The following is a 24841-nucleotide window of genomic DNA, read 5'->3' on the forward strand; positions in this document are numbered from 1 at the left end:
CACCAACACTGGGCGTATTCAACCACCAATACTCTTGGAGTCACCATGATCAGCAAGAGGAGCGTTTACACAAATGTTTTTAGACTAAGTAGGGATTCAGATGGGAGGGTTCTCACATTGACGTAGAGAAGGGGAGGGACACCCTGACATTTCTCAATCACTATGCGCCTAATCAAACACAAGACACATTTATACACTATACGCTGTCGGGCCAAGTTCAGTGAGAGGAGACATTGTTGTGGGGGGAGACTTCAATATGGTTTGGGACCCCATGCTTTATAGAAATATGCCTCATATTCAGGGCACGGGAATGATGTCTGGAGCAATTAAAGAAAGTACTATGAGACGTAGGCCTAGTTGATGCCTGGCAGTACCTCCACCCAGACACGAAAGACTTCTCCTTCTACTCACATGTGCACCTGTCCTACTCCTGCATTGAATACCTATTTGTTTCCTCTTCCCTACTGAACTTTCTTGCCTCAGCACAGATATCCAAGATCTCCATCTTGGATCATGCTCACATTGAACTTGCATAGACACCTCACATTGCCCGGCCCAACTGCCTCTGCGACGGCACCTCTCACACCAGCTCCTGAGAGACCCTGTTGATAGGGCGGTGGTGCAAGACAGTATCACAGATTACTTCACGATTAACTCTCTACCTGACACTTCCCCTCACATCGTATGGGATGGCTTTAAGACCACCATACGTGTCATGCTGGCCTCCATCTCCACAGATAGGGTTCGAGAAGCATGCCTGCTTGAAGCCATACTCACAGAAGATATTATCATGCTGGAGCGTACTGATAAACAACACCCCATGATATGGTCAAGCGTCAACTGCCCATCTTGCGATGGCAACTCCAGGCTCATCGGGTCAATAAAGCCAAGCGCTCTCTACTCGCCCTCAAAAAAAAAATACTATGAGGGTGGAGACAAAGTAGGCTCCCTCCTCGCGCGCAGGCTGCGTCACCAACATGTGAGATCTCACATTGCTAAGCTCCAGAAGGACGACTCTGGTTGGCGGTCCAGGAGGCGGATAATCAGGAAGCCTTCCAAGACTACTATCGAAACCTCTGTGCCTCGGGGAGGAGAAGACCCCACTGAAGTTGCTAAGTACCTCCAAAATTGCCCCTGACCACCTCTGGACCCTTCTTGAACTCAAGAACTGGAGGAGCCCTTTACGGTTGCTGAACTCCACAGAGTACTCCAGGAGCTCCCCAAGGGGAAAACTCCTCATCCCAATGGCTTCACCTCGACTTTTTACATGGCCTTCCTGCCTCAACTCCAAGTCCCCGTGCTCCACCTTTACAATTGCTTCACTTCCTCCATGTCCAACTCCAAACTTATTTTATTCCCCAAACCAGGAAAGGACCCTGCGCTTTGCTCATCTTACGGTCCGATTGCCCTCCTAAATACTGATGTGAAGCTCTATGCCAAAATCCTGGCCAAGCGCTTAGACAATCTCCTTCCAGGGGTTAAAAGGGCCGGGCCAGGTGGGTTTTAGAAAGAATTATCAGGGCCCGGACAACATTTGTCGCCTGGCACACCTAGTCGAAAAAGTCCAGCGTCACTCCATCCACACTCTCTTCCTCTCCTTGGATGCTGAATTGGCCAATGACAGGGTGAGCTGGGCGTTCCTGAAGACGGTCCTGCAAAAAAAATGTTTAGGCCCTGTCATTATCATTAAAATCATGGGCTCTTATTTGGTGCCTGCCCCCTCTATTCGTATCAATGGCCAAACCACTAAATCCTTCCAGGTGCTCCGGGACACCCAGCAGGGCTGCTCACTGTCTCCCTACTTTTTGCCTTGGTGGTGGAGTCCCTTGCTATTCACCTACACTGGCCAAGAACATAAGGTCTTACTATACGCTGATGAGCTCCTCCTAGCGCTAACAGAACCAGACACCTCCCTCCCAGCAATTGTCTATGTCCTGCAAGCCTATGAGCATATCTCCAGATATAAGACTAATCTAGCAAAATTACAGGCGTTCAACCTCACCCTCCCATCATAGCGCCTTATTCATCTTCATACACTCTCCCCCTTCCAGTGGGCCTCGCACTTATACAATATCCTGGCCTTACAATCACTAACACCATATCCTCCTAGACAAAGGCAAATTGGCTGTGCCTTTGTAGGGCGATCTTGGAGGATCTCCAACGGTGGAACCGCTCCACATCTCCTGGTTGGGTCGCATTAATGTAGTGAAGAGGAATATTCTTCCCAGGCTTCTCTATTTATTTTAGTTGCTGTCAATGCTGATTCCCACAGAAGGCATTACCAGGTTGGCGGCCAAACTCACCTCCTTTACATGAAATGGAAAACACCCCTGCATATCTGCTGCGCTCCTAATGCTTCCCAGTAGTTGAGGGGTCCCGGCATGCCAAACCTCCAGGACTAATACTGGGTGGCACATTTGCGCTACATCTCTGAGTGGGTGGTGCGGGAGAGTGAAAAACATTGGGTTCACATGAATAGAGCGGTAGCCTGCAGGCCACTTTGGTCGCAAGAATGGCTGCCCAAAAACTCCTGTCCACACTGCACCTACGCCCCAACTCCAACACGCACAGTGCTGGAGATTTGGGACAGACCAGCTATTCGACGAGGACTGACCTCATTCCTGTCTCTAAACACTGGAATTGATGCCATGGCCTGACAATTAAGCCCCTTGATCAATGTAAAAATGACTTCCCCTTGTCTGAATCTCCCCATCACCAATATTTCCAACTCTGACACTGGGCTCTCCGCCCCCCAATGTGGAGGCTGCTACTTGCCCCCTCACCTCTTTAAGAAACATGTTTGCAGCTTTACGGGCTCCAGGGAATTGAATACAAGACACACACAGTTCTACAGCAATCACGCCTTCTCCCCTACCATCAACACCTAAGGAAGTGGTCCCCAGGCACTGCATCCAATATCACCCAGAAACAGTGGGAGCAGCTTTGGCGAGAAATACCATACATACACAGAAGCATTGCCCAGCAAGAAGCAGCCTACAAGGTCATGCTTCTATGGCCCCGCAACCCAACCTGTGTCCACGTCATGTGCCCTGCGGTCCCAGCCTCGTGCTGGCACTGTGAGACCCTGATAGGTGACTTCAATCACATATGGTGGCATGTCCCTCCCTGAAAACCTTCTGGAAGGAGATCTTGAGCTAAATCAGGGGCACTGTGAGATACCCACTACCAGATGATTATCACACAGTCATCTTAGGAATTCGCCCCTCATCCCTGACCACAATGACCCACGCGGACTGGTACCTAGCACGCCACATGACCGGTGCAGCCAAGCAGCTTATAGCTCGGTCCTGGCGCTCCCCGTCGGCCCCCTCTGCAGCATCTTGGTTCACACAACTCTGGCACACTATTGCAATCAAGCAGATGACACACAAGCTAACCTTCACAGACAAGAAATTCCTACGTCTCTGGTCACCCCTTGCATGTCTCACCTGGAATACTTGTGCTTCCAACCTCCCAGACTATGAGCGCTTCACCTCTTTGACAAACCAGTGTAGAGGGCTTCCTCATCACTCTGCGGACCCAACTGAGCACGCTCAAAATGTAGCCATTCCACAAGCAATGCCCCCCTACACTATCTCACACAACTACAGGCCTTGTGGCCCTACTGGGGACCCCTATTCCGGTGCACACAGCCCTTGGACAGTCACTCGGACCTGACACAGCCTCTTCATGGGTCGGACTTTGCCATTCTTTGACTCCTGCTTTGCAGATGTCCCAGCCTTTTATACAGGAATAACTGTGTTGTGTGTATGCAATTTTGTCGCAGTATACTGCCTACTAAATATCTTTCTCTTTCACAACGGCACCTGAACTGTACTGTTGTTATTCCTTTTGGTGAAAAATTCAATAACCAGAACTTGAGTAAAAAAAAGAAAATGAAGTAAAAAGGGAAAAGGGAAAAGCAACAGAGGGAGAGCGTATTTGATTGAGAAGCGTAGAATCACTACAGAGTAATAAAAGTACAATTTTAACAACCATTTGCAATGCAAAATGTCTCGCTTTTACGCGAGTTTAAGCTATTGGCATTGCAAAGGGCAATGCCTTTGTTTTATGTTTTAAAAAACAAATCATAAAAAAGGCATTGTCATTTACAATGCCAATAGCTCAAACGTGCGTAAATGCAAGACCTATTGCATTGCAAATGCTTGTTTATTTCAAAGATGCTGGCCAATGTCTCCCGATCCGGAACAGTCCAGCAGAATGAACTGGCATAGCTAATAGGCCCCAAAGGCGAGACCCATTTGCAATGCAAAAGGTCTCGCAATTACGAGAGTTTGAGCTATTGGCATTGTAAATGACAATGCCTTTTTTATGTGTTGTTTTAAAAACAGATAAATAAAAGGCATTGTCATTTACAATGCCAATAGTTTAAACATTCGCAAATGCGAGACCTATAGCATTGCAAATGCGTTCCGTGCCCGTGCTATAACATTTTTTAAAAAGCGTTCGGCGAGAGCGTGTCTTGCCTGCAACAGCAGACAGGACAAAGTTATTTGAGAAAATAGTGCATGAAGTCTATAATTAAAGCCTACTGAGTAACAAGACACATAACAGGGGGTGTTGCCATGGGAGGTTACAAAATGAGACAAGGTGGTACTAAGGAGGGACTACTAAGACTATTGACCAATGAATAGCCACAGTTTTATGAAAAATATGGGCAGAGAGTGGGCGGGGCTACATGTCCCTACCTGAATACAGCATACCTAGCAGCGCATGCTCTGCCCAGGCTCGACCTAAAAACAAGGGGAATTTTACAAAGCACCTCTGGGGAATCATACACTGGTCCCTTGGACCACTGTGTGCTCCCCACTACTGATGATGCCAGCAGCTGTCTTTCATAAAATGTAAGCTGTCCTTCATGGGCAAGGTTGCAGTCTTATGTTAGGCCCTAAGGTTACAGCCACAAGGTGATAGATCCTGTTGTGGCTCCATTATTCCTCCAACTGGAATCAACTCCCAGATATCACCCACACATAGACACCAACATTGCATGCATCATTACATTCCCACAGCATCCACAAACAGCATGCTCACTCAGCCCATGCATACACAAACACGTCACTACAGACAGCTTCTACTTTGCAAAATAAATAGCACTGCCATTGATGTGTTGTTGTCCTGTTAATGACTTAAGAACATTATAGCAGTTATAACCCACAGAGATAGCCATTGTGAATTTCTAGAAAAGAAAAACGTCTATTTCAAGCCCCCTTATTCCAATTGAGTCGCAGTGTGAAAATTGCAAGTCACAAATCATTTTTGTGCTTTGCAATTTCAGTACAGTTCACGGCTGCATTATGTTTTGTACTGGCAACCCTGCTGTTTTTGCAAAATTGAGAGTTCTTCCTAGGGGGCCTATAGACAGTATATTCAAATTCTTTCCTCCAATTGGGCTCTTCATCTCAACCCAGTATTTACCCAATACAAAACCAAAAGAAGTAGTAGCTTAGAGGTGATGTAATTGCTCAACATTATCAGATCGATTAAGGGTGGGGAAAATAGATAGGTCGAGTCACTTTGAGGTCAGATTTGTAGTGTGACGAATCCAGGGCACTTAAGACATCAACACAAGAAATAGCTGTTTTCACCTGCAGAAGCTAATGTGTGTTATGGCCATTTGTATAATGTAACTAGATCCAATCTGATCTAGCATTGCCATGTGATGTCATAGAAGATGGAATGTTTAGCATGTCATGGGTGAAACTAGGACTGGCAACTGCTGTCATGTCTTGCCAGGGTTGGTCTTGTACTTGACTTATAATAAACCGTTGTGAAGAAACTGATGGTTCATGTTCACTTCAATTGCGACGAGGATGGGATCCACCCCTGAGAAGACCACCCTAAGTGAATTTGCGTGGGTACACAGTGGTGGCAGACACAGAGCTGCGGTGGAGCTCTGTGGCCAGGAAACAGCGTCAGGACATGTACATTTTAGTGCTGGTAATGGGGAGAAGAGCACAATGAGGCTGTGATCATTTTAATCCCTGAGGAGAACTAATATAAGGAGTGCTAGTTTGGGGAATGTGAGGAGGTAGTGTGCCTATTACTTGTGAAGTTCGGCGAGGGAGAGCATGTGGTGTGGCAAGTACGTGACTGCATGAGCGCAGGCCAGTGCGAACGAAGTGAAGCGTGGAAGAAGCCTCAATTGCCGCACCTGCATTGACTGCACAAGTACCATTCTGCGTTCTTGCGTGTGGTGCCGCGAACCGTGAGCAGAAGGAAGGGGATGGTGAACGGCCTGAGCGACTGTAGCAGTGCATGTTGCAAAGTGTGCCAGGTGAAGAGGTGTTCGCCCGAGTGGTGAGAGATGCGTATCAGCCTAATTGTATCTCGTAGGAAGACGATTGAGGGCTGCAGGAGGCACGTGGAGAAGTATTGCTGGTAGCACAGAATTCTGCATTGCTCGGTGTTTGAGGCGGAAGGAAAAAATTACAATTCAGGGGCAGTTGCTGGCAGTAGTGTCTGTTTGTGTGGAGCTGAAAGGAAATGCTGGCATTCAGGTGACCAGTGACTTGCAAACAAGAAGACTCTTAAAAAGAATAAGCATTGGAGAGAAAGAGAGAGCGCGCAGGAGAGAGAGAGGGAGCCCGGGAGTGCTGCGTGTGTGCGCACTGTAAGGGTGCCCCCGACCGATGCGCTTAATGAGCCAAGACGAGAGAGGAAAGCCAGATGGCGCCTGTGCGCGTAACCGGGCGCATTACCACATGCTTTAAGCCACACAAAAAGCGTGTGGTCAGCTTTTTGAAGCCCCCTTACTAAAACTCTTGCCAGGGCATGCGCTCGCTCAGGCAAGACCTAAAAAGGAGTTAAGTGGGGGTAGATGACATATGAGTAATGAAGAGAATGAGAGGTAAAAGGATAAAGGGAGTAAAAGGGGAAAGGTAACAGGGGTTGTGTGTAGAATGGGGAAAACATAAATGGGTAAGAGAAAGTAGTCAAAGTAATAAACAAACATTGGCATAGCCAATAGTTCTCGCCTTTGGGATCTTATAAGTGTTTAGCCAGAGCAATTGGCTGTGTCTTTGTCTGTAAACTATACTGTAGAGCATTGTGGCTACTGAGCTGCATTTGAAAAGTTATCATAAAGAAGAGTTGGAGCTATTCACATTGTAAATTACAATGTGTTTAATCTATGTGTTTTGTTTTGGTTTGGAGTGGAGCGTAAAGAAGGATCATCCAAGAATAGTATCCAAGAGTAAGTTTATTAGAGGCAAGCAGGTACAACTTCTCCAGTCCAGCTTCATACAATAACTGACTGCGCTCTCTACATTCTAGATCCTAGCTGTAGTGCATCTTCCATCACCATGGTACCAGGAGGATGCACTACACCCAAGACACCACATCTTCCCTCTTTACTTTAATAACAAAATTAAAGCAACACACTTTAATAATTCAAAACAATTCAGTTAATGAACTACACAATGGTAAACCCACATCTTCCCCTTCAAAACAACAACCATAAAAAAAATGATTGGCAAAACGGCAAAAATAATTTTGGAATACATACTCAATTTTGCATTACACAACTCCCGAAACTAGCAGGAATTTTCATCTGTAAACAAATGCATGTGGTGTTTAGATTAAGACTAGAGGAGAAGCAGACAACTGTGTAGATGGTGCAAAAGCAGACAAATTCGCAATTTAATATTTCAGCCATGGAGTTAATTCCGTTGTCATTTAACTAGGTAGATAGAACACAATTCTAACAATTGTAAGGAAACATATCATATGTCAATACCCATCTAGAATTATGCCTGGTTACAATATCATTTAATCACCACAATGAAATTAGCATCTTATTGACTGTATGTTCCTAAAATCATTAACGTACGCACAACTCAGAATAATGGTCCAACGGAAGACAAGTTTGTAAGCAACACCAAAAACTTTCAAAATAAATCTTCCCACATCCTATTCCTTATTAGACGAAACACAAGACAAATCATATTATTCTCAAGTATGATGAATACATCCAAACTCATAATACGTGTCCAAAGTCATAATTTAGACTCTTCTTTCCACCTATAACAATACCTAACTTGTTTTGAACAACCCACCCCAAGATTGAGTGGCCAACCAAGGTAACATATAATTTCCCAAAACACTTCCTACCTTCAAATTCAAAAGTCATATCTATGAACCCGACCATTGGAATCCTTTCCCCAGTGAAGCTAACAAGTTGAATATCAGGAGGTAGTAACTCTTTTCTTAAGGTATCAGCAAAAAGTTCCTTCCAAACCTCAATGTTGATAATAGTGTAGGGTGTGCTAGAATCGAGTATAAAGTTAACCTTGACTCCCCCTATAACAATGTTACAATAGGGCCCCATCTTTGAACTAGGATTACTGTGCCCACATCTATGACAGATAGGAATCTTATCAGCCATATTTATAGAGGACACTAGCAAAAAAATTCTGAAAAATATCACTACTGTGTCAGGATGAACTAACCTGAAACCGCACACAATGTCAGACTTATATAAAAATAAGAACGACCTTTAACTTTTAAAATGTGCACCTCACCATGCCAATTGCATTACAATGGAGAAAATTTCATCCACACCACCATGTTAACTATTCACACTATGATATTCTCAAATGACTACACAAAAAAAAACGTGCACGTCCCATGTTAAATGTATAAAATAGATGAATTATCCATAGATAATAAATAGACTTACACCCACAAAGTGTGACCAAATGCTATAGACGAAGTACGAACATCGCTGTGTTAAAACTCACCAAATATAATTCATTTCTAAATGTGCTGTAAAGATGACGTGCAGAAAGGATGAGAAGATAATTTTTACCAGCAATTTTAAAACGTGAACGTCACATTGTTAAGATGTATTAAAATGAACAAATTTACATCACCGTGTTAAACTTATCTAAAATAATAATAATAATCTGCAATTTTTAAAGTGTACATCACTATATCATATACATTACCATGTAAAAATTCATTAAAATTTCGTCTGCGTCACTGTGTTAAACAGACTTTTCTTTTAAATAAACCAGAGCATAGTATAAATGTTCCTACTTATAAGAGAAGGAAATCGATGCAGAGGAATTCCAAGATCAACAACAACTTCGCTTGTCTAACGTTTTAAGCACTCAAAATACTATTTAAACGGTCATCTTATAGTGAACAATCAATATTCATAGAACTTGACAAACCGTATTTTTAAAATGCGCACATCACCGTGTTAAAATAACCATTTTTAAAATATTCAGTTCTTAAAGTGTTTTAATTCTAAACAAAGTGTTACTTTTCTATCACATAATATAACATAAAAGTCAAGGTGTGCACCTCATCGAATAACGTGAATAAAATAGATGTGCTTAATTATGGTGTGCACATCACTGATGAAACTCCAGAATTAATTTATAAATCGAGTTGAAAATCGATGCTCAGTAATGCTGAAATACCTTGAAGTTTCAGAAACGACATTCGGCAGTATCCCTCGGTAGCTTGTAGAATGGTTCCAAATGATCGAGTGCAGAAGACATCCTCCTCTTGAATGAAGGACATACACTGCAACTAACCACTAATGTTAAGTAAAAATAAACACAATAAATAAATTTGATGTGCTGAAGGACCAAGGGTGTGCACATCACCGTGTAAAATTACCATGTTAAAATCGTGTTAAATCACTTTGTTAAAATGCTCCAGAAATCATCGCCGTGTTAAATCCCAAAATGGTGGCCACGTAGCGTCAAGTCGTGGCCTTCCGTGATGACGTGAGGACATAGAGCGTAGGGTCAATGAGTCAAACTCGCAGAAGAAGAACGTCACGAAGGATTGCGCAGCTTCTTATGTCTCTTGCTCAAAGAACGCCCAACACGCTTGAATGATGCACAGCCGACGGTTGAACAGGTACCGTTACTGTGCGTTGTTAATTCCAAAAAGTAACAAGTAAAGCCTTATCTAAATCACAGGCATCTGTTTAAAAAACTCAATATTTGGCAAATACTGGCTCCATCAACACGCACAAATCTTGCAGGCAATTAATTCGAAAATTCTTCGAACGGTGCATCAACTTCAGGCTTAAGGGGAATGCCTTTTACTTCTTGATATGAACTCAGCTTCCAGACAAACTCTTCAAAGTCATATCAAGTATAATGCATACAGTCTCGCTAAAATATTAAATCATCTGCAAGGTTATTTCCAAGTGAATGTCAATCGATGCTAAGAAATAGTCAATTGAAGGAATAAAGGCAAACTATTCCTATTCCTAGTCCATGTAAATTCTTCAGTTTGTAAATGAGAAGCTTCTTCTTTTTTTAAAACCAGGAGAAGAGTTGAATTTTCAAAATAAGTCAATAAAAAAAATCCTTGAGTAGGTTCTTTCATTTTCCTGCTTGTCATAATCCAATCCCATGCTCAGTCGCCAAAATGTAAAGAAGGATCATCCAAGAATAGTATCCAAGAGTAAGTTTATTAGAGGCAAGCAGGTAAAACTTCTCCAGTCCAGCTTCATACAATAACTGACTGCGCTCTCTACATTCTAGATCCTAGCTGTAGTGCATCTTCCATCACCATGGTACCAGGAGGATGCACTACACCCAAGACACCACATGGAGTGGATTGGATGTATGTGGTTTGGAGTGGAATTATGTGGATTGAGTTGAAATTGTTAGTTATGGAATTGTGTGAGGTGGAATTGTGTGATGTGTAGTGTATTTGTGTGGTGGAATTATGTGACATGGTTAATAGATAGGGTGAGAGCTGTACAGAATAGATAGAAACGAAAATTAAGAGGTATATGTAGTTTGTGCACGAAGTGGAGAATGAATTCTAGATAGATGCGATGCTCAGGTGGTGCTGGGTGATACTGAGGTGGTGCTGAGTGATGCTCAGTGAAGTAAAGTATAACAGTATACTTTACATTGTTCTTGAAACTATATTTATTCCGATAGTAGAGGAACAGCTTAACACCCACACAATCCGCACTGCTCCGAAGTCTCCACCCAACCGCCCATCCACATAGAACCTATATCATCACCAGAACCAAGAATGTTAGAATGACCTAATACATTTCATTAGAAAAACCTAATACATTCCATAATACATTCTAAAGACTGTCATGAAACCATACACTGGATACCACACGCAGGTGGTGCTGAGAGATGCTGTGGTGCTGAAAAGAGAAGGCGAGATGTGAGCATGCTCTACTAGCATGCTCTCCTAGTTTCACCGGGAGATCTAACCGATGTACGAAAGCTTTGATGCTTTTCTTTTCGGTTATTAAGAAGAAAATCCTTATATTTGTATGCCCATAGTACTTCTGAGTGTCGAGGAGCTTCTCAAAACCTTAAAATAACCGACATACACCTCAGAATGATTAAGAGCCCACTTTCTCAAACAGGAAAACACTTAAAACAATAAAACAAACAAGCAGCCAGCTATAAGTGAATATGTTTTAGAGTAAGGATCCGTGTACTCCAGGCTATGTGCAATGGGCGGCATCCGCACTTTCCTCAGAGCAGCCCGCTCCACCAGGCAGGATAAAAACCAGTATTCCCTGCAGGAATGTGGACATTTAGACTCCAAGCGATGTGGGACATGGAAAGGAAAGATGGGCAGCCATGGCAGTGGATGGAGTCAAGCCACGGACTAGCAGCATGAAACCGAAAGGAATTCGGCACATGACTTCTATGTGCAGTGTTTGCTAACAGAGCACACAGAAGAAGGGGTAAGTGAAAGCTCAATTTCCATTTCTGCTATAAACATGCAGTGAACAACACGAAGGAGGAGGGTGAGAAAGACATAGCAGGGTGGTGGGGGTGTTGAATAAAATCGCAGGGAGTTGGAGGAAGGCAGGGGTGCTGTGCATGCCCCCCTTATACCCTGGAGTTGGGGAAAGTGAGAAAGTCCCTGCACACTGTGCAGAACCTGACACTTGACAGCATAAGATGATATTTTACCACAGATTATGGTTCTTACTCAGACTTTGCAAAAATAGAAAGATGCACTCCCTCTGCCCTGACAGCAGATGAAAATCACGCGTGCGCACATTCAAACACACGCACCCCAGATACACACATATTCTCATATAACACATATGCAGATACAAATACTGGCACTACAGATATACACAATCACAAATGATATTTGTGTACATACACACACAAGCGCTACAGATGTACACACTCACAAATCATACTTGTGAATTTACAAACACCCAGATATACAGACAAAATCACACTTGTGCACATACAAACACACGCACAGTATATATTCTTAAATCACACGTGTGCACACACAAACACAAGTACCCTAGATGCACTCAAATTACACATGCTATCACATAAACACCAAATGCATGCAAAGCAATGATCCACATTTCCCTAAGCAATTGTACACAGAAGAGACTACCAGCAGACCTTTAAGCACATACCTATTAAACAAGGATAAGATGGAAACAGGCAGTGAGCAGCCACACACCAAGGAGAGAGGTGGCAGCGGCCGACAGGGGCAGAGGGGACAGAGAGAGTGTGAAGGACAATGGGAGCTTCATTGTAGGCTCTCTGAAAGGAGGAAGACAAGAGTTCAGACATTAGGGGATAGTGGGGAGAATCACTGGTAATGTATAGGGCAAACAGATGTCTTTAAAGGAGACACAGTCAGAAAGAGGTGAGGCCGGGAAGAGACAGGAAGCATTACCTTGTGTTTGCTGCTTAGTAAATGTGCGGTAAAGACGTCTCCCTGTATTGTGAATTGAGAGGTGGGAACTGAAGGTACCCTTGGAAAGTTAAATTGAATGCTTTTAACCCGTGCTGCCATTTCACATGACAAAATTCAGAAAGATGCGGGCTGGATGAGTGCAAAGAGAGAGGTTCTCTCCCTGCGTAACTCAATCTGGCCCCTGCGCTGCTCTGTGGGTGTGCGAGGGTCCGCTGTGCCTGTGTTACTCTGCCGCCTGCTGCTGCTCCTGGACCCCAGAGGCCTCCTGTGGGATCCTGCACCGTAGACCAAGTAACAATATGGCATCAACAACAACACCAATCACGGGTGGGAGTTGGCAATCGGAAGGCAGCTGAGAGGAGGGTACTGGAGTGTAAAAAAAAACCTTCAAAACAAATAGCAATGGGCGGGGACAGCACAACCAGGCACCTAAGCTGAACATGCACTGTAACAAGCAGGAACAAGCAGCGACCTCAAAGGGGTGATGGGGTGGGCAAGCAGTGTTGTGAGAGTGGTGTGGGGAGATGGCAAGGGGAGGTTAAGTGAAGGGCGAAGCTGAAACATCGAACACAGGCAAACAGCAAAGCAAATGAAGCGTCTGCGAACATTTCATGCACCAAGTAAACAAAGCAGAACAATTAATACAAGCAGAGGCAGGCCAACAAAAAAAGAGTGCTCTCAAAGTATCCTAAATAACCTGAAGAATAAGAGCATGTGTAACAGAGGCAGTCCTCATGGGAGGTTACGAAGGTCCAAAAGACAGGACTACTAAGCGTATTCACCAAACATAAGCCAGTATTTACAAAGGACAGTAGGAGGAACCAATGAAAAAGATGGGCATTGCTTGAAGGCCATGTTGTGGATACAGCATGTCTCGAACAGACAGTGTGCATGCCCTGCATAGGCGAGACCTAAAAAAGGAAGTATAGCAAGAGTTCACAGGTCTTATGGGTATTAAAAAGGTTATGGGGATTAGGACTTTGGGGGGCAACACTCTTACAGGGGGCTGCAGGTGTTTGATACCCCCTCAAAAAAAATGAAGAGATCAATATGTCTTCAAAAATAGTTTTCTCTAGCTGTGTTTTTGTCAAACTGGTGAAAACCATCAATAAAGAAAAATTTGGAAAAAAAGGTTTGCCGAGAAAAAGTTATCAGATTCTCTTTCGTTACGTATATACTTAATCAGAAACACATACAACCATCTCTGGAAGATGGACGAACATGGATCTAAAAATTCAAAACATATTTTTTTTTTTTACAGCTGTTCTGGAAAGTATATTTCATGAGAATTTTAATGATGTCACTTTTAGGAAATATATTTCTCTGATTGAAGCAGTGGCTGAGGACTACAAAGGGAGTTCCCTATGAACCTCAAGGACTGGGCTATGTATAGTATGGTCTATCAACAACAGAGTATACACAATTTTGAGACTAGACACATACTAATGATTCCAATCACAGGAGGCGCTCCCTCCCTTTTAGCCTAGCTGATGGCTGGCCCTCACATTTTCTAGCAGGGGATAATTGGGAGCATATTTCTGGGAAATTGAGCTGGGGATCATGCTAGATTTTCCAAATAGTAGTGCGGACAAGCTGTTGCATGTGCAAGGGTATCAGCTACGTACCTATCTTCTTCAAATATAGGAATGCCACAAAGCTCTTTTGTCAAAGTCAACAGCTTGGCTTGCATTGCATGAAGGGCTCTATGAAGAGTTGCTCTGTGAGATCAGGCGGAGTGCAGCCAACAGCACTGCAAGTCTACGATGGCAAGCCCCTGCGAGGACCGGAGAAGCTGCCTCTGCTGCTGACAGACCTGCGCTCACTGTTTGTGGATTAATGAACTACTTTACCACATCATTGAAGCCATATTGTAAAGTCAGTGATTCAATATAACCACTTACGAAATACCATGGTTTAGTATTGTTCAAACAAGCGCTTACAAAAGATAACAGAAGCTCTTTCCAGATGGAAAAAAAGATGTTTAAACGGACATTGCTTAGAACTAGCTCTGACGTTTGGTTGGAATTCTGCTCCCATAAATTATTTAAAACCCACAATCAACACTACTAGCGTTGACATTGACAAACTGAAAATTCTCTACCTAGACCTATGGATAAAACGAACCTGCTATAACAATTAATAATTTCATCTTCCATTGTAGCCCAAATTAAAAGTCATTATTTAAAAAGGTCTAAAGCAGCAATACTTGGGTGGGAAATGAGGATCACCAACGAACCGATCCAGAGGTTGGAAACACCTACTCAGAAGGTGGGATTCAATATCCTAATTTTTGTTTTAACTTGGAAACCCATCGAAACTCAGTTGGTTAAACAAATAATAACTACGTTTATGTAGATGAAGATAAATCAGACTAACCCATAAATCTTGAGAAATGGTCAAGTTAAACATTTTGATTTTCTGAACATTGACTCTGAAAATGTTTTGTGATTCATTGTTGACAGGTGGTGACAAAACTTCCTTGTGAAGAGCTACATGTCCAAAACGTTTTGAGATGAAAAATGTTGCTTAATCAACATTCGATTTGAAATACTGAGATACATGTTTGAAACTTATTGATAAATTGTATAAAATTTATTTGAAAACTAAACAAAGTCAAACTCCTTTTTTCAAAAAGAGTGCAGCCCTGCTAGAGAGACTCTCATGTTCTATTTTTACATAATTTAGGAAGTTATGAACATTGATGATCGATAGCGCTGAAAGCCAATGGCCCCAGTCACTAAGAAGTCTCAATTCCCAAAACTATTAGTAAGGGTGAGGCTACAACAGATTGTATACATAATGTACACATTACTTCATATCATTGTTTGAAAATCTTACTTGGGGAAATACATTGTTGCCCCATGCTGTTCTTATTTGGTCTATTGTCAAAATGTGTAAATGCTAACTTGAGTTTCATTTATCATCAATCAATCAATCAAACATTTGTAGAGCGCACTACTCACCCGCGAGGGTCTCAAGGCGCTAAGAAGTGGGGGAGCTGCTACTGCTCGAACAGCCAGGTCTTGAGAAGTCTCCTGAAGGTTAGTAGGTCCTGGGTCTGTCGCAGGTGGATGGGTAGGGTGTTCCATGTCTTGGCGGCGAGGTGGGAGAAATATCTGCCGACGGTGGTCGTTCGGTGGATGCGTGGAACAGTGGTGAGGAATAGGTCCGCGGAGCGGAGCTGGCAGTTGGGGGTGTATAAGGTGAGTCGTTTGTTGAGGTATGTTAGTCCGGCGTCGTGGAGTGCTTGGTGAGCGTGGATGAGGAGCTTGAAGGCGATCCTCTTGTTGACGGGGAGCCAGTGCAGGTCTCTCAGGTGGGCAGTGATGTGGCTGTGGCGGGGTATTGCTTTTTATTTTGTTTTGAAGGTTTTATATAGCGCGAACAAGACTCTTGCGAGTATCAGAGCGCTTTACAAGTCATAAGTAGAAGTCAAGAGATACTATACAGAGGTCTATGTGAGTATGTTATACATAGTTCTTAATCAAAAGAAAACACACGTGTGTGGTCGGTGGGTGTCGGTGCAGCTCCCAAAAATAAAAAAAATTAGACGTGTTGTGGTAGCATACCATGGTAAGAGGCAAGGGTTTGATGAAAGTTTGTAATTTTAGCTGTGAATATTGTGTCCATGGGCCCGAACAAGGTTTTATGATTATACTTCTAACTTGAGTTCAGTGGTTGGGAGAACGAGTTGCTCTTACAGTACTTGACTGCCTAAGGAAGTTACCTGTTTACTTATGAGCAGGGTGATAAGTTGTATGTAGCTTCCTTGAGAAGATAAGATCTTGAATATGACAAATTGCTGGTCAGTATAGTTAGATCATGTGAAATGCAATTATGATTTAAAATGCTGCTTGGGAGTCTGGATTTTCTAGTCAAAGATTACAACCAGGATGAGTATTGGTATGTTTGAGATGGCCTATAAGAAAGATTCAAATTTGAAAAGAGTGCTGGGCTCACCGAGCAGGCTAAAATAGATAATGTTTTTAGCAGAAAGATTGTTAGGAATTTGCTAAGAGTAAGTCTTTATGTTCTGGTTATTGTAGGAGTGATTTAAAAGCATGCAGCTGCACAAACAGTTCTACCTGATGTTTTGGGTATGGTCTTTATTGAAAAACTAATCATTATGTAGAGCCTGAGTGAGTGAGCATGCCACGCATGAACTAAGATTCTGCCATGGAGTGGCCACCCAGCTTTAGTTCTTTAAATAGGTCCTGGATACCTTGACAGAGGAGGAAGTGTACATTTAGTTAATTTTAAGTGCTGCAGGGGAGGCTGCTGTCTGTCATTTCTCCGTAGCAGTAATTCTGCATTTATCTTTTGCGCAGGTGGTAGCGGGAATATTACGTTACTTTATATTGATGGGGAAATGAGTCTTGATATTTGTTAATGTTGAGGAAATATCTGATGCATGTGTGGGTGACAACATAGCTACAGAAAGTGGGACGAGTAAATTCTGCTAGCTATTGTATCCGCACGTTTCAGATCTAAGTTAATAACTTACAACTGAGAGGGTCAGCTGTGCTATGCAGGACCCAGAGAAAGGAACTGAAGATAAGAGATAATGAGCCATTCCAGAGGTGATCGGAGTCAACTGAGTAGTAACTTGGAAACAGTAATAGGCAGGCTGTAAAATTAGAATGGCCTATATAAACTGAAGCATAGCAGTTCATGTTTCATTAATCCAGTCTGTGCAGAAATTAAGGCTTTTCCAACAAGAGTAGGGCGCTTTATGAAGATGTGCAAAATATGTAGAAATCTGTCATTGATGGAGTAGACACATAGGTACTGAAGGTGTTCCTTGCCACTTTCCAGTGATGCAACTTCCACAGGGCACACCAGGAGGAGGATGGGTTACCATTTCCTGGCTCACTCCAGAAAGTGACTGAGGTTGTTTGGAATGGTGATGCATGGTGCTCAGACAAAGACTGCGGGAACATACAGAAGATGACACACAATAATGTGACAGATCAGCAGTATCCCCAAAGGTTTCCAAGAAGAGTAGGCCAACCCCAATTTAACATTATATTTTGCAGTGGCACCCCAGCACCTTGATACGAGTATGGGAATACTGTATGGACGTTAATTGAAATCTGTGATCTCAGAAGAGCAGAAATGAGTGACTGCTTGAGAGGCATTTCAAAGCAACTTTGGTGGATTGGCTTGGTCTTCTGTTGCAAAAACAAATGTACAATAGCCTAGTGCAACTTTGTTTGCTGCTCACTGAATGGGCCAAGAGCGCAAAAGCAATTGTCGACTTAGTCCTCATTCAGTGAGTATGTCAGTCGGCCGTACCATGCTTGGGATTTTTTGTAGGGTGTAGTGAGGAAACTCACTTCAAGATGGCAGACTGAGGCTGCTATTATCTACATAACATTTAGAAGTAGTGAATGTGCATTACAAATATCACTATATCCATTTACATGAAGTAACATTAGACATTAATCTCTTAATAAAGTTAATTTATAAGGGGCATTGCACCATTGTTTGAATATGTGACCTCAATTCAAGCATTACACAGAGATGATAGTAAAGATTTTACAATGTACAATAAATTGACTGATGAAGTATTACCATTGGCTTGTGCTGACCAAAGTGATACTCTTTGAGATCTTACCTTGTAACACTACATGGCTTATCTTGGACCCTGTTGGATGTTTCTATGTACTTTTTAACCAACACATCTTCTAAACTGTTATGCCGTGACCACAGTGACGAAGATATAAAATCATCCTTTCTTAGCACTTTTTGAGCACTTTCTTTCCCGGCTGACTTCACTCTTTCTTTGCCGTTTTCCATCTAAAAGATAGAATAAACATCCATTTAGTATGGCACATCCACCCTCCACCAGGAGCATGTCAGTCATTAGTTTAGTCACCTCTGAATCTTGGCAGAACAGTAAGATGTTTCACTATGACCCAGGAAGCATTACCTAACATTATTTAGGCAAAGGCCTCATTACAAGCCCGTTGCTGGTTCTGATGGGACCAGTATTGTAAAGGACTATTCCAGGTAGCTAAACTGGGATACACATTAATGAGTATAGGGTTGATGCTGGGGCCATTACCTGCTTCTTCCTACATAATCTGTTACCCTGGTTTGCTTGTTAGTTTGTTGTTGGTTATAGAATACACAGCTTGTGTTGAACACTTGTCTGTGAACTGTGCCATCATACTTTCTTGTTCCAGCAAACAAATGATGGACGGAATGCTGACAATGCACACATTCTCCCCCAGTCAAAAAATCTGGGTTAAATCCATTGTTCTTTTGCCCACTACGCCACCCCAGTTTGGAGCCAGGCATATGCAAATCAGGCTTGACCTTGTGTCTCATGGGGACAGTCCAGACCGAACTGCCAGGCCAGGTCCTCCCTGGACCGGAAACAAGCATCCTGGGACCAGTTTCAGGGTATGTCACCCTTCTTCAGCCAGGCTAGCTTGAATCCAGTGGCAAAGTGAGCAAGGGACCCACGTCTGGGCATACCCATCCCAGTTAGGGTGAAAAGTGTTACAGCAAACAAATGATGGATGGAATGCTGACCATGCATAATTCTCCCCTAGTCAAAAAATCTGGGTTAAATCCATTGTTCTTTTGCCCACTACGCCACCCCAGTTTGGAGCCAGGCATATGCAAATCAGGCTTGACTCTGTGCCTCATGGGAACAGTCCAGACCGAACTGCCAGTCCGGGTCCTCCCTGGACCGGAAACAAGCATCCTGGGATCGGGTTCAGGGTATGTTACACTTCTTCAGCCAGGCTAGCTTGAATCCAGTGGCAAAGTGAGCAAAGTACCCACGTCTGGGCATACCAATCCCTGTTAGGGTGAAAAGTGTTACAGCAAACAAATGATGGACGGAATGCTGACATTGCAAACATTCTCCCCTAGTCAAAAGATTTGGGTTAAATCCATTGTTCTTTTGCCCACTACTCCACCCCAGTTTGGACCCAGCCATGTGCAAATCAGTCTTGACCCTGTGCCTCATGGGAACTGTCCAGACTGAACTGCCAGGCCAGGTCCTCCCTGGAATGGCATGGGGAGCAAAAAAACGATGGATTTAGGCCCAGATCTCTGTACTGGGATGAATGTATGACATTGTTCTGCATTCTGTTCATCAATAGTTCTTTTTGCAATCATAAATTATTGCGCACATACAAAGTGGCGAAAGTCATTTAAACTGCATGCCTTTTACAACAAAATCTACTTTTGATTTCAACACATGTTGTACAGTCTATTTCTCTGAAGTGTTTGTTTTCTTTTGTGTGTTGACTGTGCCTCTATTGCTGCAAATAAGGGATAATTCACAATTTCTCTGGAAGTTTTTTTCTGTAGCTTAAATTTTCATAAATATTATCTCAGTGAAACACTTCTGCTTGCTATAATGTACCACACACATTCCATAGATGTCTTGCCTACAGGGTTGCTCCTGTTCTCTTATGAACTTGGATAAAGTTGTCCTACACTGTATGCGTGAATTTAGTTCAGTCATCCAGTTTAGGTATTGCATTCACACTGCAGATGTGGGCAGAGGGCGCATTTAGCTGTTGATGCATGCAAGAGAGTAGTGTACAGGCAGAGATTCTTTTTTTGTTCTCAGAAGTGGTGACAAACGGTATTGACCCTACAATTAGCAAGGCCACTTAGGTCCCTGCCTGGTCAATTTATTGGCTGAGCCTGACAGATTGTCAGACTATAGCTCCAAATGGCGGTGGCAGGTCTTGGATACCCAGATCAGGAGTGGTCATTTGGCATATGTCCTACCCCTCCCTTCCCCAACCTCTACCTTTCACAGAAATCCTGCAGACCAATCTGGGCCCTGATGCTAGTGTTGCTCTCAGTCTGAACTCATACATTTGAAGGGGGTACCTCTTATTTCACATTCACCCTTCTAAAAAGCAAAATGCCTCTTAAGACTTCCTACGAACTCCCAAGATGCCATATACCATACGTGACTAGCTCATGAACCCAGGTCCTCAAATGCGAAAGGAGATAAACATGAGGTGTTGACATTTATAATGGGATGAACACGACTACATGTACCAGGATGCATAGAGAAAAAAATTGGATGAACCACTCACAATGACACGGGAAACCAGAGAGCTCCACAGAATTTTAGTATCCGACTAAAATAGTATCTTCGGTACGTTAATAGGATCGTCCAACTTCCCCTCAATTGAGAGTCAGCATTCCATAGTGAGGAACTCACCTGGGAATTCTGACACTTACATTCTTATCGATCCTAGTATATATTTAGCTTTCCAAGCACCAGAATGGAGAAAAAAACTTAACGGGGTGACCTACTCAGGAATGCACCCGGGAAGCTTGAGAACTGGTAGGTGCAGTTGCACGAGTTCAGTTCACTGACAGCACCGGAGCGCAGTCTAAGCACTCCACTTACCTCAGCTTCCGTCACGCGAGCAGCCGCGACAGGGGGCGAGCAGGAGAAGAATGGGGTCGGGAGGCAATCGGCTCACGAGCACCAGAGGTATTTTTTTTCCTCGGTAAGCACGCACCCCTCCGATTTCTCCTCAGTTCTCAGTTCCGTAAAAGGTATCCAGGAAGCTGCTTGGGCTGTGCTGTGTTAACAACACCTCAAGTCCAGGAACCTAAACACGCTGCACCTATGGTCTCGTCTCGTGGCGGATTCGGACACTGCATCGTCTGTCACTATGACTGCAAAAACAAAGGAGCGGCGAGATGAAAACAAGAAGTTGTTTCCCGGGTGACGAGGGCTTCTCCGGACGAAAACTATGTTTGCTCACACTGAGTTGCAGTTTGAAAGGCACGGATGAAAAGGGACAGCCCTGAGGCTATTAACCATCTCCGACGCCCACCCCATGCCCCGGGTTAGCCTATTGTGAAAATAATGTGTTCGCCCTAGCACAAAGGTTGTAGGTATTCAAACGTTCACCGCAGAACGCCCTTCTTTTCCTGTAAATGACCAAGCATTTCTCTAAAACCTAAGCTGGCCAGTCAGAGAGACACTAAACACTGATACAAAATTAAAACAATCGGTTTTAGAAGTTGCCATTGAACCCGAGGTAGTTAATGCAGAACGAAAGCAAGCATAGGCAAAAACAATAGGTGGAACGTTTGTGAGATGGTTCACGTTTTTGGGTATTTTTGAAATTCTAAGCACATGCAACAAAAATACCACCATTTAAACGCGGCAACCATATGCTTGAAATAATAGATGTAAATAAAAAAAATAACAATTGAATATAAGTCTATTAGAACAGCAAGCAGTTGTACTTAGAATAGATATAGAAACAGCTTTATGCACATCACAGGAAAATATGATCTTATTGGTTGAAAGAAAAGTTACCATTGATTTAAATTATTGCAACTTGATGATATAGTTTAAGCACAAAAGGAGGTATAAAGAAATAAAAATACAAATAGTTTAAGTACACAAGTATGACTGTAAAAGTAAAGAAGGGTTGACAAATGGAAAGAAAAAAGGATTGGCAAAGGCATTATTGGCCCAGGAGCCTCGACACCGAAGTACCCTCCTTTTTTGGTGGATGTGCACACGTGATCAGAAATCATACAGTTGCTTACAGTAAAAGAGAGCCAATAGATGCAAAAGGTGAATGACAATTTGTTGGACCTGGCCATCTCTGCGAGGTCACTCCTGAACGTTTTGCCTTTTACCCTCCACTTTTTGCTGAATTTGTTTTGTTGGCCTCAGGACTCTGTGCACTTTAACACTGCTAACCAGTGCTAAAGTGCTTGTGCCCTCTCCTAATAAAATGATACATTGGCTCATAACCAATTGGCATATTTATTTATTTTTTAAGTCTGTAGTAAAGTGCACTACATGTGCCAAGAGCCTGTAAATTAACTAGTTGTGGTCAGTGCAGGTAAGAGTGCTGGGGTGAGGTGGGGGGGGAGTCGACAGACAACGACAAGGGACATTTAAAAAAAGGTGTTTTTTTATTTTACCTCGTCATCTTCTGTCGACTCCCCTCCTGCCCCCAACTTGCCCCACCGCTCTTAGTTGCACCGTCCGCAATTGAAATTAACTGATGCTAGTGGGCCTGGAGCAGGTTTGGTGCCAACCACTTAAGTAGCTCTTTAAATATGTAACAGGCCTGTTACTGCAGATAGTGCAGTTTAAAACTGCCATATCAACCTGGCAAAATAAACCCATTGCCAGGCTCAAATCTTCATTTTTAATACATATAAGTCACCCATAGAGTAGGCCATTGACAGCCCAGAAGGGCAGGGTGCACTGTTTGTAAAAAATAAGCATGTACTTTTAAGTTTTACATGTCATGGTAGTAAACAAACGCTTACATTTGTTTTTCACTACTGCAAGGCATATCTTTCCCATAGGACAGCATTGGAGTTGCCTTATTACATTTTATAAATGCAATTTCTAAATGGAAAGAGACATCTAGTTCATTTTTGGTGTCTCTGGATTCACAGTTTAAATCCTAACTTATGGTGAAGTCTGCTTTTATATTGCCATTCTGAAAATGCCACTTTTAGAAAGTTAAAGACACACAAATGCGGAACAAATCAAACATTCACCCCCAGTCAACATATCTGGGTTTAATCCAGTGTTCTTTTGCTCATCATGCCCCCCCAGTCTAGACCCAGCCATCTGCAAATCAGTCTTGACCCTGCTCCTCATGGGAACAGTCCAGCCCAAACTGCCAAGCCAGGTCCTCCCTGGACTAGAAGCATTCACCCTGGGACTGGTTTGCGGGTATCACCTCTCATCAGACAGGCTAACCTGAATCCAATGGCACAGTGAGCCCGGGACCCACGTCTGAGCATACCTGACACTTAGGGCAAAAAAGCAAAAGACTTGACCAGTCTTGACCCTGCTCCTCATGGGAATTCCAGCCCATACAGCCTAGCCAGGTCCTCCCTGGACCAAAAACCAGCATCCTGGGACCGGTTTTGGGGTTTCACCTCTCATCAGCAACCTAGCTTGAATCCAGTGGCATAATGAGCCTAGGACCCACATCTGAGCATACCCAGTGCACTTAGGGCGAGAAAGCAAAAGACAAGCAAATGATGGACAGAATGTGGAACAAATCAAACATTTATCCTCAGTGAAGAGACCTGGGTTAAATCCATCGTTCTTCTGATCCAAAAACCATCCTAGTTTAGACCCAGCCATATGCAAATCAGTCTTGATCGTGCTCCTCATGAGAACAGTCCAACCGCAACTGCCTCCCTGGACCACAAACAAGAATCCTGGAACCAGTTTTAGAGTATTACCTCTCATCAGCCAGGCTAGCTTGAATCAAGTGGCACAGTGAGGTCAGGACCCACGTCTGAGCATACTTGCCGCACTTAGGGCGAGAAGGCAAAAGACACACCAATGGCAGTTCAGGCTGCACTGTTCCCATGAAGAGCAGGGTCAAGACTGATTTGCGTTTGGTTGGGTCTAAAATGGGTTGGCATGGTGAGCAAAAGAACAATGGATATACAAGAAACAGATATACAAAGTTGTTGCTTTACAGATTTTGGCATTATTTTTTCTTAAAACCTTGAGGCTCAATATCTCCGCATCTACTAATTGGATTTTTGTCATTTGGCTCTTGTTTTATTTATTGAATTAATCTCTCTCACTTAACCTGGTGAAGGATTCTTTTTATGTGGTGTTTCCACAGTTTTACCTTTTGAAATGTTGCACAAATACTTTACACATTGCCTCTAAGTTAAACCTGACTGCTCTGTGCCAAGCTACTGCGTGGTTGAGCACAGGTTAATTTGGGGTTTGTTTGCGCTTTACCCTGAGATGGAGTGTGGTTGCTGCTTGACCAGGGCTCACATCCCAGTCAACCATTAACCCAATTTCTCACACAGAAAAACAGAACAATTGATGCATGGATGCATTACCACAAGGCATCTGGGCTAATTGTGTGCTGTTATGCCAGGCTCCTTTTGTGGTCAGCTCAGTGCGGAGTTATTGGGCTAGCGAGCTCTGGGATTGCTCCTGTGCTCTGGGAGGGGTACTAACCTTGAAAAGACTGTCAGCAGCATTTCCAGATCCCCTAAATATTACTTTCTTCTGTCTACTGAAGAAGGATAACAATCCAAAAACACATGTATAGAGATCCATAGCACTGTCAGCAACAACAACTGAATTGAGTGTTATCATGCACTTCATCTGCCC

At 43.3% G+C, this 24841-nt stretch overlaps 1 protein-coding gene across 1 annotated transcript in view; it reads right to left on the reverse strand.

Annotated features, from left to right (window-relative positions):
* DCDC1 (doublecortin domain containing 1) overlaps window positions 1-21368 on the reverse strand; it is a 1639395-nt gene extending 1618027 nt beyond the window's left edge. Inside the window, exons 1-2 of the mRNA XM_086955816.1 lie at window positions 21104-21368; window positions 18326-18507 (exon numbers count right to left, since the gene is read on the reverse strand). Coding sequence (XP_086811942.1) covers window positions 18326-18507 — 182 coding nt within the window. The 5' untranslated portion in view covers window positions 21104-21368. The remainder of the gene's footprint in view (window positions 1-18325; window positions 18508-21103) is intronic.
* Between the last annotated feature and the right edge of the window lie 3473 nt (window positions 21369-24841).

This window comes from Lissotriton vulgaris, chromosome 2_1, assembly GCF_964263255.1.
Source record: "Lissotriton vulgaris chromosome 2_1, aLisVul1.2, whole genome shotgun sequence".
In the NCBI taxonomy this organism is placed as follows: Eukaryota; Metazoa; Chordata; class Amphibia; order Caudata; family Salamandridae; genus Lissotriton; species Lissotriton vulgaris.